General features: G+C 38.6%; 1 protein-coding gene across 6 annotated transcripts in view; it reads left to right on the top strand.

The window, feature by feature from the left end:
• Window positions 1-19,726, top strand: part of LOC139450011 (phospholipid-transporting ATPase IA-like) — a 125,103-nt gene that overhangs the window by 9,735 nt on the left and 95,642 nt on the right. Inside the window, exon 1 of one of the 6 annotated variants that reach the window (XM_071231630.1) lies at window positions 3,548-3,649. The exons of 4 other annotated variants lie outside the window; for them this stretch is intronic. Coding sequence is in view for 1 of the 2 variants with exons in the window: in XM_071231628.1 (XP_071087729.1) it covers window positions 6,179-6,218 (40 nt within the window). In the remaining variant the exon portion in view is untranslated. Of the gene's footprint in view, window positions 1-3,547; window positions 3,650-5,978; window positions 6,219-19,726 lie in introns of those variants that run through there. One more of the 6 variants, XM_071231628.1, reaches the window with a different exon arrangement.

The following is a 19,726-nucleotide window of genomic DNA, read 5'->3' as shown; positions in this document are numbered from 1 at the left end:
CCATTGAAAATCTGAGGGGGCAGGGGTGGCCCAGTCGTCTGAGGCGCCGCGATTCGCTGTGCAGAGTTGTGTCCCCTGGGCATGCCAGAAACCTATGATTGTGGGTTTGAATCCCGGTTCGCCCCGATTATGTTTCTAGGTTTACCAGCACCATACCCATGCCCGTGGGTTTCACAGAAGTGGTAAACGTCTGAGACCTGCATCACTTAGGGCTTTCCTCCCATAAAAAGCTGACACCCTGTGATATAACTGGAATAATATTAAAAGCGGCGTTAAACCCAACTCACTCACTGAAAATCTGACAGGCTTAATCATTACAAATTACAATGCAAACTTAAGGGGGATTATGTCTTGTTTGTAATTTATGTGGCTATTTCTATTTATAGTGTGTACATATTTATATAGTTTTGTTACTCTCTGGTGGTTTACTTTGGTAGGCCTGTTATCTATCTATTTATTTTATTGTGAATACTTAGCGATTAACCATCAGGCTATGAGGAACAAGGGATAATCTGTCCCGAATGAATGAATGGTGTTTATAGGCAAGGGACCTACAGCATCCACTCACGAGGGACAGCCAATGTGAAATGTTGTGTCTCTCATATTAGGCTTATGTATTGGACAGAGCTGACATGGCAGTACGCTATGACCAATAAACGACTGGCTGGTATATTAAACAGAGCCCAGCTGATATGGGCAGTAAACAATAAGCAGTAAAAGAAAACAAATAAACGTCCTTCTTAATGAGGAAAGAGATACTTAGGGTTATGTCAGTAGTCATGTGTATTGTGCATTTTGAGATTTCAACAAATTTGTACGCTGATTGGGTTTGGGGAATTATTTGTCACTTACCTCATTCTTGTCGTAAGTGTCAACTTAAATGAATAGGATGATCCATTGGATGACTTCACCATGCCTGGGTGATTACGATCATTGGCCATGCTTCCTGTCTCTGGTATGCCGCAAGGTCAGACTTGATCATGTTCCGCCCGGGATGATATAGCTGATATTGCTGTTTGCTGACCGCAGCATTTAACACCATGCACTCTCCTAACATACTTTAAGTGAATCCTTAAAAAATATGTTTGATTATTATTATCTGGTCCTCTCGGCTACTTGGTTCACAGACATTAGTTATATTTGCAAGGCTTGATTTAGCCATCTTACACATGCACCAGAGCAACCTACTATTGAAAAGTGCATCCCAATATTTTACAAGCACCAAGTGCATGTTAAAAAATTCAAATTTGTGTCGGACTAGCCCTTACCAACTAAACATCAATCTTTGAACACACTCAATACCTCTAAGCTTTATTTAGCATACTACGTCACTAATTGCTGTGGTTTGTGTAATTCATGACACATGACAGTCATCATCTAAGATTGTACTTATTTAAACTAGTTTAAGGATCTTTTTTTCAACTTCGATAAATGTATTGGACAAGGGTGAAACCTGGATTTGTCTGGTGACGAGTTTTTCATGTCAACATGCACCAAGATCCTTACGTCAAGCCCTGATTTGCTAGCAAAGACCAGGTCAGAAGTCAGTTATATTTTCACACCATGTTCCTTTGTTGATTTTGTACTAAGCTGGCAGGCAAAAGAAAGTATACAGTTGAAAACTAGGTTTGACAAAAAGATTTCTGGTTATTATGAGTTATGTCCCTTCTATGCCTATCCTATGAACCAATCAGATTCCTACTCTTGTATCACTTGCATTTGTTTCAAACAAAATGGCGACGCCCAGTCAAGACAATCTGGTCGATAATCAAGATCTATATTGTGATAAAACAGTCTTACATCGCAAAGTGCATCAAATCACGTGAGCACCTTGATAAAAACATGAAAATATTTGGAAAATATCTTTTGATGCCGAGTTGGCGGTGCACATGCTTTGCAAATCCTTCACTCGACCGAAATCTGCATGACAGATTACGAACCGGATTTCGATTTTGTTGCACGATTTTGATTGGACTATGCATAGACTCTTTAGTCCAGCCAAAATCTAACTTCATAATACCAGCCTAGTTCGGCAAGGGTGGAAACTGAACTTTATAGTCAGTTAACTCTCTTGCCTCAGGAAGCTGTAATGGTACTAGAGACCATTATTACCGGGGTCAGTGGATCAGGGTGCATTCGATGGGGAGTATACAACCAAGCTGCCTGTGAGGTGCTAGACGTTTAACAGTCACATGACCATGTCATCCTACCAGGTACCCGTTCACTGCTGTATGAACAGAGGCATATTTCGAACAAAGTCACTTGCCTAAGGACATGAAGGAGACAAGTCTGTCTCCCAGACCCTAGAGAATAAATTGAAAAAGGAGTCCAACTCAAGTCTAGAATGATTTGGCAAGTCTTGGACTGCCTCAGCTCTAGAAATTCAAAATTAAGGATTGTTCTGGGCTCCATTTAGATATTATTATTTTTTTTATTTTGCTGATATACATATTTTTTAATAAGATATATTTATTTCTGGGACTAAATGTCAGTCTCTAATGGAGACACCATAGGTTATTTTTCAGTGTCACTGTAATAAACTTCAGCAAGATAGCATTTTGTGTCTCAGTAACAATATGTGCACAGGATGTGTTGGCATGGCAACATGAATATTTTTTTCGGTATTCATTGAATATAGTATACATTTGACAGAAAACCATCTGTCTTTTCTCATTCTTCTTAATGTCATGGCAGCATATGATAGCATTCATTATACGGAGATGTCGCTGAGTCAAAAGAACCTGTGTCACGGCTGTTTGACGACAAATACAAAGAGAGTGCTTGAATTTTTCAATTTGCAAACTTGTATTTACAGAGACTACTAAAGTGTGCTGAGGGCAAGTCAAAATGGTGGTAGTCCTCACTGACTAGCAGCATTAAGGGCTATGATGCTAAACCAGCTCTTTTTGCCTAAAATCGGAACCGTGTAAACATGATAAAACTAACTGAAAATGTAAACATATTATGCATTATTGGTCTTGTTCAAGCAGAACTAGCTTCAAACACAGAGGACTAGTGAAATAAGGTTTATACTAGTCCTCGGGACTAGTCTTAAAAGAAAACAAATTTCTAAGGCTGAGCAGGACACTTTGGTTGCTCCCAGATCACTCACATCCTCATCAACCAGGTCGTCATTTCATAACTCACTCACTCCTTCACTTGCTACTCTTGAAGCGATTTTCTAGGGCTGAGGCTGGTACAATAACTATTCAGCTGCTTAGACTGTGCATAAGAAATACACTTGAAGTATTCATGATATGTTACATATTGCGGAGCTATAAATGTAGGCCTATTTCTGTGATATTGATTTCTTTCTCCTGCTCGTAAATAGTGCGAGTTAATGAGGAAGTGATTATAAAGTTGGCCAGAGCTTAGTACTTCACGGGTCAAACCGTGGGGATTCGGGGTGGGTCACTAGCACTGCGCAGCATTATCACGTCGTCATCGTGTTCTTAATGCGTCATCATTTCACAGTTCAATGCTATTAAAGATATTTTCGTGCATCAGCTATGTACCATATGACAGCCCTCATCATGGCTACTGGCCATTCTGAGACAGGAGTAGAAGGAATTATCTTCCCGATTAACATGGAGAGACGTGTTTGACGTGTACCCATCCTCCGTGGCTCTGCTTGTAGTCAAGTCATAAGGTACTTATATCCTGTTGTTGTTGTTTGTTGTTTGTTGTTTATCGCCGCACTCAGCAACATTCCAGCTTAATGACTGTGGCCTGTAAATAATAGATTGTGGCTCAGACAATCCAGTGATTACATGAGCATCAATCTATGCAGTTGAGATACAATGACATATCTTAACCAAGTCAGTGAGCCTGACCACCCGATCCCTTTAGTCGCCTTTTACAACAAGCATGGGTTGCCGAAGACTTATTCTAAGCCGGATCTTCACGGGTATACATATGTTCATTTGCATTGTCGCATCAGCATTTGGATGAACTTGTAAGCGTTTTTATATTGTCAAGATAAGATATAAGCTTGGCTGGCAGTCCGGCCATGTTGTGTCTGAAGGTCAGATGATCCTGATGCATTTTCAATCTGATGGTGTCTCATGTCAAGTATTGCAGATGAATTATTTATCTAATTGTGTCTTCAGTCATGTATGCAGAATGGATTATTCATCTGAAGGTGTCTTACCCGAAGTATTCCATTTGTATTCTAAATTTGTAAGTAGTGTTTGTATGCTCTATTCCAAATGTGTGAGAGCAGGCTGCCGAAAACATAGAGTAAATTTACATTTCACAGCGCTAATATGATAATACAAATCTAGAATATTCTGTAGTAGCGCCTTTATATGTAAATTTGCTCTCTGTTTGTTGATTTTCAGCGGGCTCTCCGATTTCTGATGCTCTTTTTATTAGTTTTTAGTTACATTTTCACCTTTTTCTGTTGCTGCTTCCCAGTGTATTGTAGACTTAGACAGTTTTTTGTTGCAGTTTGTCAGTTTTCATTGGCAGACCTGAGTATAGTGTTCAGTGTATTGAGTGCCCATTTGGTTTGTAACATGCTGGGGATGTGTTGATGGGTCCAGGCCTATTGAGTTTCAAAACAGAGTGCATAGAAAAACTTACCAATTCCTCTTTGTGTCAAGCAGACTTAATGAAATCCCCGACCTTTTCTTTCCACATTGTTTTCTGAAGATTTTACTCCTAACATGGGGGCTTTACTACCGATGTGTGAGCCTTACATATGGGCTGTCACAAGCTGAGCTTGATAGCCTGAAAGAAATATTAATAGACCAGTGTGTACCAAAAGCTTTTGGGTCTACTAGCCTGAACTTAACACTTTTTGAGTAGATTTTTGTGTTATTGTAAGGACCAGTGTCAGCTGAGCTTACCAGACTGAACAGAATTTTTCTTGACTAGGGCTTTGGACAAGTGGATAAAGTCGCAGACTGCCAGACTAGATTTCTGTATAATCTTGATATTTTAGGAAACTTTGGATTCTGGTTTTGAAACATTGGAGGATGGGGTAGGGGGAGTGATGCTGTTTGGGAGCAGGGTGCTCAATATTCCACGTATGGCTTTGACTGTTTACAGCTGACAACCTGTCATTGTTTTTAGCCTTCATGCGGAGTTTTCTCAAAACTTGAATTGTTTTCTTTCAAAATCAGTAATAATAATTAACTCTTAACTGAACTTGTATGTTCCCTATATAACTGTTAACATGCAAGCTCATGTGTACCTGGTCCACATATGATTTTTCTCATTCAAAGTCATGTGTATCTGTCTCATCTATAAGTGTTCATATGCAAAGTCATGTGTACTGTTATCCTTGGCAGAAGACAAAATGTCCTTCCTTAAAACTGTCCATATGTTACATGTCCACGTGGGAACAAGCTGTCTAGTGATACTTCTTCCACCATCAGAGACTTTGCAATAAGATGTTCCATGTTCTGGACTGTTACAGCACACTTAAGTGTTCACCGAGGACCTGAATGTGCTTTAACTAATGATCCTGGCCCTGCCATATTTCTAGTGTTGTCTTCCATCTGCGGCTGATCACCACCTTGCAGACGTTGACTACGTACACCAGCTTCTGCCCCGATATTGATTGTGGCATGGTCACCCCATGCCTGGTCGACCAAGCCAGCAGTCAGCCCATACCGGCTTCTTTAGCCAGCTCACAGTACCTTTATATAGAAAATGCCCCCATAAACAAATTATATTATGTGTTGATGAACTTGATCAGTGAGGTCAAATCCTCCTTTGAGGTCAATGAAGTTGACGTCTGCTCTACTTCTTGTTTCCCACCCACCATATTTGGCTTTGTGGCAGGGTTCCATATGTAGTCCTTTGGGGTTACTTCGCTTGTTGTGTGCTAGCAGAGCGATACAAATTAATAATGTATTGATTTAGATCAATGTGAGTGTTTCTTGAATACCAGTTAAACCTTGGCGTTGCGTAAATATTTTGACTTCCCTAATTCATTACCGTGATGCAGACGTTGATATTTTGATGCCAGTGGATAATGTATCGTTCTGTTTCTGTATGCTTCTCATGATGCATTGGTTAGACAACATAAAGTATTCGCAAGGAAATTTCCAATCGGATTTTACTGAACCGATATGGCACAGTGGCAACAATTCACTTCCTGGTGGATGTCTGTAAGTCTGTGTCAAACGTAGCAAATATATCTGCATCAAGGACAGCCAACGTGGTCACTATGGCGAGATTTGTTTCTCCAATGGAACTAATGCGGCCAGGTAGAAAATTTGTTCTACGAGCTTCGCATGTCATTTGCTTTGGCACTGCACCGTTTGGTTTGAATACCTTTTTATACGTGAATGTTGTTTTCATGAATATTTCATCATATTTGTGGATGTTCTTCTCTCACCTTATTTGACTAGAATAATTAAGACGGCACCCATTGAATCTTAAATCTCAGCAACCCTGTGCATCAGCTTGATTAATATCTAGGTGTAGAATTCATGATCAGAAATAGATTTTGAGTCTGATTATAGAATACAAGGCTGACATGATCCTCCCACAGAATGATTGAGATGGGTTTCACAGCGCTGTGGATGTGCGGTTACGCGTTACAGAACTGGGTTCTTGCATTGTGGGATATATTTGGAGCTGTTTATTGCGAACTGCCTTGTTGCAGTAGATTTTGCTGATGAATTAGACTGACCAACAGTATTGGTGGGATTGATTGCTCAGTGATGGGAGTAAGGCAGATTAGAAGGCAGTATCACTGGTTGTGAATGTTTGTGACTGGATCATGGTTGTGACGTTATTGTATTGTATTGTTTGTTTGTTTGTTCTTAGTTTAACGCAGCATTCAGCAATATTCCAGCTATATGACGACGGCCTGTAAATAATCGAGTTTGGACCAGATGCTATTTAGATGACAACTGTGTGATACTTCAGGACAAATTAATAATTTTGCAGCCATTTGCTTTGAACATTAGTCATTACAAACTTATTTGAGGAGTTTAAAACTATCAGTTGTCTCAAATATTTCTGGCATGTTTCATTTATTATCAACAATACAAATTGATTTATATTTGTGATAATCTCAAACCCGTGGAATTTTGTGTGTTAAATTTGGTGAGGGGATAAAAGTGTTTTTCTTCCTGCGATTTCCTTCCTGTTATTTCCTTTCTGTAAAAAACTGTATGTAGTTCTGATGTAGTTCCGTCTGATGTGAAGTGACTACCGGGTACGAGGAAGCATGTGAGGAGATTATTACCCAAGAATGTTTTCATATCGTAAATAGTTCATTTACGTTTCCCAATGTATATAAGTGCTGATGTAAACCATCATGGCTGCAAGTCATTTGGCACTATATCATAAATGGGGCGGTTCACTCAGGCATTGTATTCCTACACTATTTCTGAAGTTACTTCAGAAATGAAAATACCATGGCAAGGATTAACCTTGAAATTTTTTACCAATGAGAGAAAATCCCCCTGGTCTGGCAAGTGATGAGATACATCCTCAGATATTTTCGAAAAATTAATTATCCTACTGTGAATATTTAAAAATATCAGCATTAGAATCAACAAAAATATGCATTAGTATTTATGTTTCTGTTCATTGTCTACTTTAGGAGGAAATACATGAATATTTATGTATTTCAGTTCATTGTCGACTTTAAATAATTATAGATAAGGCATGTTTACCACCATCAGCTGTTCATTTCATTGGCATGCAGGGGACAAACAATTTCTAAGTCTTTGACAATGTCTGTTAAGATCAATTTTATATATTCAAAGTGATGACATGAAAAAGCGACAGTTGTAAATGGTGTTAGTTTGTTGGCAAAACAAATATGATTTACATTCCAGTTGGTTCGTCAATTTCACTGTCTTGTAGTGTATGTAGTGTGTACTGTATCAAAGACCGGGTGTCTGACCGTATCAAATGAAGTCTTATCAATATTGACTTTTTTAATTAATTAGGAGTGACAGTTCATTATACAATGATTATTGCTCCAGGTGCACCCTTTTGTTTAAATTAGCAACAATTATATAAGTCAGTTTTCAATAAATGTGGACAAATCTGGAAGCAAACATACCGTAGCATATTCTAAAAAATCTCCAACTTGCCATTTGCCGTTTGGCCACTAGAAATAGTTCAAAATTTGTAATTCATGCACTTTGGCCATTCTCAAGAGGGTTTACGTTCATGAAAACCAGTGCTGTCTTATCTAAAGTCTAGGCGAATCTCATCTAACATACAATCCTTTGTGATCTGAAATTTGTATATTTCTATGGAGAAAGATTTGTCTGTTTATTCATTTAGGTTTGGTTTAGTCATTCCAACATCGAAATTTGCTTGTTGTTTTCAAACTTTAGCCATGATTGCATTTTTTCTCTTGATATCTGCATGGATGCACATTCATGTACATCTTTGATTTCTGCTAGGACTTAAGTGACAAAAAAATATGGCTAATGACTTGTTGTAGATCACCGAATATGACTTGACATTCAAGTTTAAAAAATGTAGTGCAGAGCTCCACGCAGTGCTATAGGAATCAGTTATGCACAGTAAGAGATGGCATGCAATGTTGTGAGTATGCCAATCACTGTTTCGTTTGACAACTTTTGACGATTGAAGAAACTATCGAGTAAGTTTTTTATTGACCTTTTTAGATACAGTAGATCAGGATTCACTCAAGGAATTTTCTGACATGGGCTCTTCATGTGAAAATTTCAAATATTCCTGAGGTACACCCATACAGCATGTTCAGCACAATGTTAAAATGCCTCATTGTATTTGAAAGAGGGTCTAGAGTTATCCCTGATAGATAATTTTATTCAACTTTTTCGATGTTTGTAGGTGTCAATGCGGATAAAACTATTGTAAGATGTACGCTATTTTCAATCGCACTGAATTAATATTGATGCGATATCTATGACAACTATGCAAGAATATCGCGGAATCGCGGCCTAAGTCAATCCCTGCCATGTATGTCTTAAACTTTTGTTATTTTACATATAACATTACATATAATAAAGACATCATTGTCCTTGTGTGTTTCTGTATTCTAAATAGGCTTGCACAATGCAATTTGTTTTCCTAAAATATGATTTTGTCAAATGTTATGCAAATGTTTTTGAGTAAGTTGGCATCACATCTTGATATAGATTAATTACAAGTAGTTGCTAGGTAACCTCAGTTGTATAATTATCGGAACATGATGCTTTGATAAGATTTGCCGACTGGTTAATTGGATCCCTAACACTGTCAGTTTACTACATGAGAATCTTGTTTCTGAAAATAGGATCAAACAGACAGTTGTGTCGTGAAGCACCAATTAGACACATCAGACCCGCAGAGATCCAGGTTAGAATAGGTCTTCAGCGACTATGGTTGTCGTAAGAGGCGACTAATGGGATCGGGTGGTCAGCCTCGCTGACTTGGTTGATGCATGTCATTGTATCCCAGTTGTGTCAGGGTTAGAAACTAACAGTTTTTGTCCACTAGTCCTTATAATGATAACATATAGCAAAACCCTTAAAATGGGCTAATTTCTACTAGTCCTTAGGATACCTTTACTATTGGGCAGTTTGGTAAGGACTACAGGACTAGTGCTAATTTCTAACGCTTTGTGTGGATCAATGCTCAAGATATCAGTCTCTGGATTGTCTGGTCCAGGCTCATTTATTTACAGGCCGCCATCATAGAGCTGGAATATATTATTTAGCTGAGTGCAGCGTTAAACAATAAACAAAGAAACAAAACAACTTATCATGCTGAATGGGTCTACACAAACTGCATGTTTGAAGCCGTGATCGTGTCTTGTCTGTGTTTGTATGGAGGACTTCAGTGGGATGTTAAACAACCTCATATATGCCTGAACATGTTAAAGGTAGACTAATGCTTTGTCTTTGTATAAGGTTTAGTTTTGATAGAAACAAGCAGCTACATTTAATTGAAAAGGAGCTCCAGTTAGATGGAACATGTGGAAAGTCTAGACTTGATTCATTGAGGGCTTTTGCATTACACTAAGGGCTGGGCGGAAGGGAAATAATATGGTTCCTAGATTGTGAGACAGACTCACTGGAAGGTTTGATGAATATGTGATTTTGCTGTTTGGAAATTGGTTGTGTTTTTTTGGTCTGGCACAATTTATATGGGGCTTATGAATATTCAATTCAGGATCTGTGCATTTCAGAATGTTGGCACCTTTGTGTAGAAGTTTGATTTTGCTGCGTCCAGGGAAACTGGTATTGTTGAGTTTGTGTTGGCAATTAAATAACCTGTGGACAGCCATTAAATTTACAAGCATAAAATTTATCTTTTGACCTTTGCCATTGGACAATGGTAAAGAATAGAGATGTCACGATATACTATCTCCCGATTCGATACACATAACGATACTTTGTTAACGATATGATCATGATGATATGTATCGGCAATTTTGTGTATTTTTTTATATTTCAAAAGGCATCAACACCATTAAGAAGGTTTTAAACTTCCTGAATATCTGGACTCATATTTGAAAATAAAAATATCTCAATCAATCAATATTTTATTTCATATTAGACCAGAGTGTCAACACAAGTATTTTCTATTATTAATTGACATAGAAAATTCCGTGTTTGCCAAATGCCTTGGATGTGCCCCCTAATTTACTAAATTGAATACGATTGAATAGGTTCATATGAAAAATGATACAGGATTAAAATATGAATTGATACAGGTAAGTGTGTATCGCGTAGTGTATAGTCTGAGAATATTATCGATTGTACCAATGTATTGGTGAATCGTGACACCCCAAGTGAAGAAGCATATTGGCAATGGTAAAAGGCATGCTGGTTAAAGTGATTGCTTCCACTTTTTTTTATAAATTAGGATTTGAATCCACATGGATTCCGTGTCTGATGGGGCTGAAGCCCCAACTATTCCATTTGCAGGATTGTTGCTGATGACTGTGTAAAACCTCACTCACTCACTCACACTTTGAAATTCCGTTAACAAGTGTATGCTTTTTGTGGAAAATAGTGATCTAGATTTTAGAAAATGCCAAATGAATTAACAGCAGATGTTTACTTTGTATATTACCCCTTAGGTGTAACCATGGTAACAGAGAGTCAGTAATGTTATAATAATATACATTAAAAGTTGTATGTGTTAATAAAACATGGTAAGTAAGTTTATTTATATATCCTTGAATAATGGCAGCTATTAGGCTGTTGTGTCCCGAAACTTTGATCAGGTTAATAACTGGCACATGCCCAAACTGTTGCAGGTATTCGTATTTTATCACAATATTCATCTGATTGTATCCTTGTTGCATAATGTTTGAAGTTGGAAAGCTGTTGCTGAAATAATTACATACAACTAGAGGTATTAGCAGGCAAGATTGTTGGGTTGCAGAATATCTCAAAACCATTGTCTACAGATTTAGAAATTGGCACCTATAAATCTTCTAATCCTTGCCAAACTGCCCAATAATAAAAGGTATCATAAGGACAAGTAGAAATTTGCCCTTTGAAGGGTTTTGCTTTGTGTTATCATTATTAGGACTAGTGGACTAAAAATGGTAGTTTCTTCCGCTGGTCTACTGGTCTCATTTGTCTTTGTGATGTTTTCAGACATTTTACTATGCAGGTTTCAGAGGTAGACTTTAGTGACATTGCAATATCTTGATATGTTCCACACTTAACTAAAGTACTATCCGATTTTTTTTTACATGGATAGGTATAAAAGATGTCATAAAAATTCAGATTAGATGTCATAAAAAATTGGGTGCATTGATCACATCCGATTGAAATTTGGGGCTCGCCTGGTGCAAAATTTAATACATCACAAAGTATTCGTCAAAATTATTGGATCTACACACAACACCAAAATGTTCCAATGTCTTTTAACGTGTGGATTCATAGACACTACAATGTCCACTACGTTCTGACAGACTTGTTGAATGAAGCCAAGCCTAGGATTACCACATTTCTATGATCTTTTGAGTTATTTCAATAATGTGATTGCGGCTTGTAAATAATCAAGTCTAGACCAGTGATCGATATTGTCATCTTCCCAAGGCATGAGTGTAAACTGACTTTAAGAGTCCAGTTTCCATCCTTGCCGAACTAGGCTGGAATTCTGGGCTCGATTGTTACACTACGAGTGGCTGTTAAGAGTTATGTCCCTTCTATGCCTTTCCTATGGACCAATCAGATTCCACCTCTTGTGTCACTTGCATTTGTTTCAAACAAAATGGCGGTGCCAAGACAAGACGATCTGATTGACAATCAAGATCTATATTATGGTAAAACGGGTCTTACATCGCGAAGTGCATCAAATCATGTTAGCACCTTGATTAAAAACTTGAAAAGATTTGGAAAGTATCTGCTTTGCAAATCCCGCAATCGACCAAACTCTGCATGACAGTTTACAAACCGGATTTCGATTTCGGTTCGCGATTTTGATTGGACTTTGCATAGACTTGTTAGTCCAGCCAAAATCTAATTCCATAATACCAGCCTAGTTTGGCAAGGGTGGAAACTGGACTTTTATGGTCAGTTAACTCCCTTGCCTCTGGAAGATGGATATTGTGAACAATGATCCACACCGTCCTGGTATGATGACCTGTAGTCAAACAAGTCAGTCAGCCTCCCAACCCAATCGTTTATGTCGCCTCTTACAACCAGCATTAGTTGCTGGGGACTTGTTCTAACCCGGAGTCCCCACAGAATCGTGGATCCATGAACTGCTGTCCAGATCACTGATGCACATAACAGGCCATAGATCATCATGTCGGAAAGATCTGATGACTGAATTTAACAATACCAGCTCTATAATCAATATTTGTAATATGTTTTTTTTTCATTTGCTCAGCTCAACCATCTTTCAGCGAGCATCATCTTTCATTTACATCTATTACATTTGAAGACCTTAGCGTACTTCAGTTGACCGGTACCCAGAATAACTTACAAGATTAATACCCATCTATATTCATCCCTTCTTGTTGACAAGGGAGTGTATTCTAACCAAACTTCTAAAACATTGATCTTAGGCAGGACTAAGCCAAGAGGATGCGGAAATGAGTTTTGTTTGAGGATTGCATGGCGTTGTGTTAATGTGATAATGATTATGTGTTAGCGGAGTGAGTGAACCCCTGTGTGATCTGTGTCATGGAGTAGTGTATCAAGTACTGGACAAATACTCCTTCACGAACTGAGACTTCGGAACGTCACTCATAACTTCTGTTTGTTTTCATGGCATTGTGTTAATATGATAATGATTATGTGTTAGCGGAGTGAGTGAACCCCTGTGTGATCTGTGTCATGGAGTAGTGTATCAGGTACTGGACAAATACTCCATCACGAACTGAGACTTCGGAACGTCACTCATAACTTCTGTTTGTTTATCTTGTATTGGGAAAGAAATATGTTTTAACTAATTGTTGCTTTATGATGATAATATTAATGATAATCATCATCATCAATCATTATCATAATCATAATCACACTACAAATAATAATAGAAATAATATTAAAAATAGATATTTGCGCAATAGTCCATCCATTGAGGCATGCTGAGAGCATGAACACCATTGTTCCCCGCGTTCAATGGAATGGATCAGGGTGCACTCGATTTTCTTTCTCAGCTCCTTGGGGAGTATACAACCCAAGCTGCCTGTGAGGTGCAAGAAGGCTAACAGTCACATTACCTCTCATCCTACTTTTCAGGTAATTGACCTTTAGGATATTGGATTGGAGTACTAAGGTGTTTTTGTTCCCAATGCAATGTTGCTTGTTGACATTGTTTCAGATGTCATTTTTGTTGAGTATTCGAGTGTCAATATTTTACCTTGCAATCCTCTGCAAAGTGATGTGCACTTGTCTGGGTCATGATGGCACTAAACAGTTGGAGCACTAAACATCATCACCATACCTTGATCATGGAACACACCATGTCTGTGATCAGTGGTACTCCAAAGTAGGAAATGTCTGCAATATGTCCCATTTTAATCTGACCATCTCAGTCTGCAACTTTATCTACTAGTCCTGAGCCCCTGTCTAGTAAAATTTCTTTAGATCCAGTAACATTAGCTTGTACTAGTCCATAAACTAAGATTAATATCTGGCAGCCATTTGACAAAGCGATCTTAGCGCTAAGATGATCGTAACTCCCATACCTTAACATAGACATGCGACAGTCTTTGTACAACGGCACCTAAGCTAGTAGACTCAACAGTGTTTGGTACAGACTGCAAGCTGTGATATAATTGAAACACTTGTATCACAGCTCACATTCTGTGAAAAAAATGATTGAGTTCATTCACTGTAATGATGTAATAAGCCAGTCATGAGGGTTTTCTTTTTAGGACAGACCGCCTCCATGGTCTAGTGGTAGAGTGTCCGCCCAGAGAGCGGAAGGTCCGGGGTTCGATCCCCGGCCACGTCATACCAAAAGATGTTAAAAGATGGTACTTGTTGCTCGGCTTTAAGGGGCTAAAACAAGGACTGGTCGGCTCGGAGTCAGTATACTGTGTCTGAGTGGGGTATTCATGTTAAACTGCGGCATGGTATCTCAGTGAGCTAGCACTTTAAATCGGCATCAGTCCGGTCTAGTACAAGTAGCCACACACACACGCGTGCATGCATGTCACTATATAAGTGCAATAATCTTGGACGCGACTTTAAACCCATTTTCACGTATCTTTTTTAAGGACAGGTCAGTGTTTATATACTCCGGAATGAGTCTGGCTGATTAGTTTTGGTTAGTGCCTGTAAATTCTATCAGTCCTCGTCTGGAAAAATTTAAAGCTGAAATCTTTTGATCGCATAGAGTAAGTTAACTTTACAAATCAATCTACACTAAACATCCGTATCTGTTATCGTATTGTGTGAGAAATGTCTGTTCGGAAATAGCCATCAGTTGTAATGTTTCATCATTGGTCTGTATTGTCAATCATTCGGAATCATACTTGTTGGTCTTAATATCTTGATACCTGTATTAGCTATAGCCAAGATCATCTAATTGGTCCTCACACGAGGAAATTGTGCGATACGCAAGGGATTACCCATTTCAGCCCTGTGATTGGCCAGACTGATGGTGATCTCAGAGACACAATCAATAGAGATTGTGCTGAAAGTGGCTTTGGTCTTTTTAAAACTACTGGACTTGGAACTACAATGTTGATGTAACATCTATCAATAACGCTGACAATACCTGTCAGCCGTGTACCCACTGAAAAAGGCTTCAGTTAGACTTGCACAAGTTTCTAAGGAAATGATTATTAGTTTAAATTATAATTCCTAGATTGTATAAGTAATAAGAACAAGTTGTCCCAATAAAAAGACTGGCATCTTTACTGTCTGCTTACCTAGACTCGCCAACTATAAGGATAGAATTACTAGACATCCATGAACTTATAATACTGTACAGGCTTGGAGCAAGGCTAGGCTTTGGTCGGCAGGGCAAGATCAACATGGCCAGACAGAATCTTCTCTGTCAAACATGACTGAATAACCTTATGATTTTGCACATGCATTCTGGTGAAAAAAAGATCACTCTAGCTGACAACCTTTGTAGAAATACATGCAAACACTCTGATTCAGGTGCACACTGTGTGTATTGAATGTTTGCTTTGGTTGTTTGTTTGTTTGTTTGTTCGTTTGTTTGTTTAATGCTGCACTCAGCAATATTTCATCTATAATGACGGCAGTCTCTAAATATTCGGATCTTGGCCAGACAATCCAGTGATTGTTATCATGAGCATCGATCTAAGCAATTAGGATATGATGACATGCATCAACCAAGACAGCTATCCTGATCTCCTGATCCCGTTGGTCGCCTCTTACGACAAGCATAGTAGCCTTTTACGGCAAGCATGAGTTGCTGAAGACCTGTTTTAAGACGGGATCTTCACAGGTCCAATGTTTTCTAGGTGACTGTCATATTTATGCTGAACCGGTACTATATCAGGTTGCAGGTACCTGACCATTACAATAGCCAGGTAAACAGTGCAGGTGGCCTGGCATGATGTCAGACAAGCTTCTGTGTGGGATTATTTGACGGCTGTAGTGTCTGCTTTTCCACAACCACAGTTTATGTGCTCATAATATTAGCAAATCATTGTCATAATAAACATTGTGTTACACATGGGGCTGATCATGTGGTGATATGTTGTTTCTCACATGTTATGGCAGTTTTGATGATGGTATTAACGGTGAACGATGGCCTTGTTTACTGTCAAGGGGGCTCCGATATACCTACCTCACGAATCAATATGTATTGCGATACTTGAATCTTCATTCAATGTTATATTCATCACGATCCTTAATTTCTGCTGTGTTTGTATTTCTCCACTTTTAACTTGTTAGTTTGGACTTGTTTTTATAGAAGATGCGATCAGGTTTTGCATTTATTTTCGGAGTGGACAGTTAGCATTGTTATGTAACGCTTGACCAAGTTGTTATCAGGCAGGGTTATTGCAAAACTTTGTATTACTTTTTGAAAAAAGAGAATCCTTTAAACATGACTTTCATTAAGGCCTAATGACAGGGCCATCATATTGAGACCGATGATGATGATGATGATGATGATGATGATTGATGATTGATGATTGATGATTAATGATGATGATGATGTGGAAAGCAATGACCAAGTGGAAATATACTGACACTGCATATTTGGTTGACCAACTCTTGCTTGTGACCTGCTAGGACAGACTCAGATGGTAGAATTATATCCTCAAACATGTCCTCTAGCTTGTATACTCAAGGTTACACCCAACCAAATGCTTTCTGATCGACTTCTACAGTAATGTTATGTAACTTTTACATTACTAAGCATTCAGCAGCACAGTCTGCACTTTAAGCTGCAATAAACACACACATTTTATCAAGCTTAGCCAGCTCCATTTCCAAGTACAGGAGACCCGTGAAGATCCGGAGTAGAATAGGCCTTCAGCAACCCATGCTTGCCGTAATAGGCAACTATGCTTGTCGTAAGAGGCGACCAACAGATCTGGGTCAGAATAGGTCTTCAGCAACCGATGGTTGCCGTAAAGGCGACTGTGCTTGTTGTAAGAGGCAACTTATGGGATGGGGTGGTCAGGCTCGCTGACTTGGTTGATGTGTGTCATTGTATCCCGATCGGGTGGATCGATGCTCATGATATTAATCACTGGATTGTCTGGTCCAGACTCGATTATTCACAGACCGCCATCATTATAGCTAAAATATTGCTGAGTGGGGCGTTAAACAACAAACCAACCAACCAATCCAAGTACAGGAAGCTGAACTCACCAACCCCAGTTCACAGCAAATGCTTGAATGCTTGAAAATATCTGTGGCATAATTCAGCTTAAGTCATGTTGAAAAAGACAGCACCAAATATTGAAAAAACATTGTCAGTTTGAATTATGGAATTATATTTTTAAAAAATAGAATGATCTTACACAATATCTTCCAGTCTCAGCTGCCAAAGATCCTGCTGCACACTCAATCTTCTCTACGAAAGCGGCTTTCCGAACAACTGAATCTGATTTGGTGTATTAGAACCTCAAAGACTGCTTTGACATGCCAGACACAGACGTGGATTTAAAAACCCAGTCAGTCATTTGGTTTTCGCCTAATTGCGGAAACAGACCAAAATAAATTTGGCGCTGACTTGCTTTGGAAGAAATTGTTGAAATAGGGCCTCATCTTAGGAAAGAGGTTTCATTGTGAGAGTGAGCCAATCTGAAGTTAATTGTTAAGGTGGCTTGGCGTGGGAGAGCCCCCAGCAGCTTCAGGCTTAGTGTTATTGGTTGAGCTAAATGGATGAGGCAAGGTGTTTCATGCACGTTTGCAGCAGGTGCTTGAAGGGAGATAACTGCTAGCTAATTGGCTTCAGACTCATGACCCTTCGCCCTGCATGTGTGACTACCCCTTCTCCCCAGTGTTTTCTTTATTCTGCAAACCTGAAACAAGTAAAATATAAAAAAAACAATTATTTACTGTTGCTCTCAATATAATTCAATTATTTAAAATACTATGTTGCAAATTTGTCTTCAGAAGCCTCAGAGACGCAATTTATGACAATTCCCCTTTCTTCCCACCCCACTATTTTTTTTCTCTTTTTAACTACTTTCAAGACACTTTGATGAAATAAAGAAATATATTTAAAATTGGAGTTTTTAAATATAAAGTGGCCTAGTGGTAGATCATCTGCCAGGAGAAGTGGAGGTGCCTGGCGGCATCATACCAAAAGAAGTTGAAAGATGGTACTACTTGTTACCCTGCCTGGCGATGGCATTAACTTGATTAAGGGGCTAAAACAAGGACTAGCTGGCTCATAGTCAGTATACTGTGTCTGAGTGGCGTATCCATGTTAAACTGCGGCATGGTATCTCAGTGGGCTAGCACTATAAAATCGGCACTAGTCCGAACTAGTACAAGCAGCCACAAACATGTATGTGCATGCTCGTCACTATATAACTGCAATAATCTTGAACGTGGCATTAAACCCAACTTCAACTCACCTCACACAAGGCAAATTAGTTTCTGCAAAAAAATACTGTAAATACTTGAATTAGGGTGTACTACATCATGCATATATTCTTGCTATACAATCCTAGGTGGGGTCAGTCACTGCGCTATTCTGTATGTTGGCATTCTTCCATTTTACACGGACATACCCCATGCTGAAATGTTTTATTGTGTGAACAGTATGGTTTGTGTGCAAACTGCAGTCATTAATTATGTAGAAAATACCTTTGGAATGTGAAACAAATCAGATAGCTCATCTGTTACCTTTACTTCCTGCAAAGACTTATGGGTAGAGCACTGACTTATGGGTAGAGCAATGACTTATGGGTAGAGCATTGACTTATGGGTAGACATCCCTAAACATTAGCATACAGAGTGAAAGGAGAGTGTGAAAGTGGCAAGCATTATCAAAGTGAGGTGTGTATTCGAGAGAAATGCAATGCTCCCAGCATCTGTTGTAGACAGATACAACAAGTCTTAATCAGGCCGCTCATTAGCTTGCATGAATAGTGCTTCTTTTTGCGTTATAAACATATTTGACATTAACCAAGCAAATTTAAGGCATTAAGTTTGAAAATAGAATTCAATTTTTTCAGTGTTTTGAACAAATATGCTTATGTAAGATAGAAATTAATATTTAATAGACATAATCAGCAGTAGGGTAAGAGTTCCCTCATGTTTTATTATCCGCTACCATGAAGTTGGAGGGGATATCATGGATATAGGAATAGGTGCAGTCCATCCGTCCTTCCGAGCATAACTCTGAAACCGTTTAATATTTTATCATGAAGCTTTGCATTGGTATTTGCTGAACTGGTGCCTTTTGCTGTTTCTATAGCTACAAGTTGGACTTCACCCAAATACAGGTTGCTTTCAAACAGGTAACTAGTGGGATGGAGCGTTAGTATCTGGATCATATATATCCATATTCTTTCTTATATATTTTCTATGAAACTCTCTACCAATATTAACAGAGTTCTGAAATTGTCATGCTATTTTGGATTGGTTGTGATAACACTGTTTTCCTGTTGTCAATTGACTCTTCAACTGCTGGAACCTTGATGGAGTACCACTGGGAAAACGTGTATTCTATGGAATGTGTGAATCTGTGTCTCCGTGGACGTGATGTAGGATGTCATTGGTCTTTTGTTGTATTGTTGCTTGTGTTTATAATGCAAAATTATGTTGTTTTATTTATTATTTCTGCGGAGTCACAATTCACAAGTTTGACATTTTTATCTTGTCTGTGTTACCTGTGTTGGATCTAGTGAGTGGGT

This window comes from Haliotis cracherodii, unplaced genomic scaffold (genome assembly GCF_022045235.1).
Source record: "Haliotis cracherodii isolate W230 unplaced genomic scaffold, xgHalCrac1.p SCAF_8, whole genome shotgun sequence".
Lineage (NCBI taxonomy): Eukaryota > Metazoa > Mollusca > Gastropoda > Lepetellida > Haliotidae > Haliotis > Haliotis cracherodii.
This window is presented reverse-complemented; position numbering and strand designations above follow the sequence as displayed.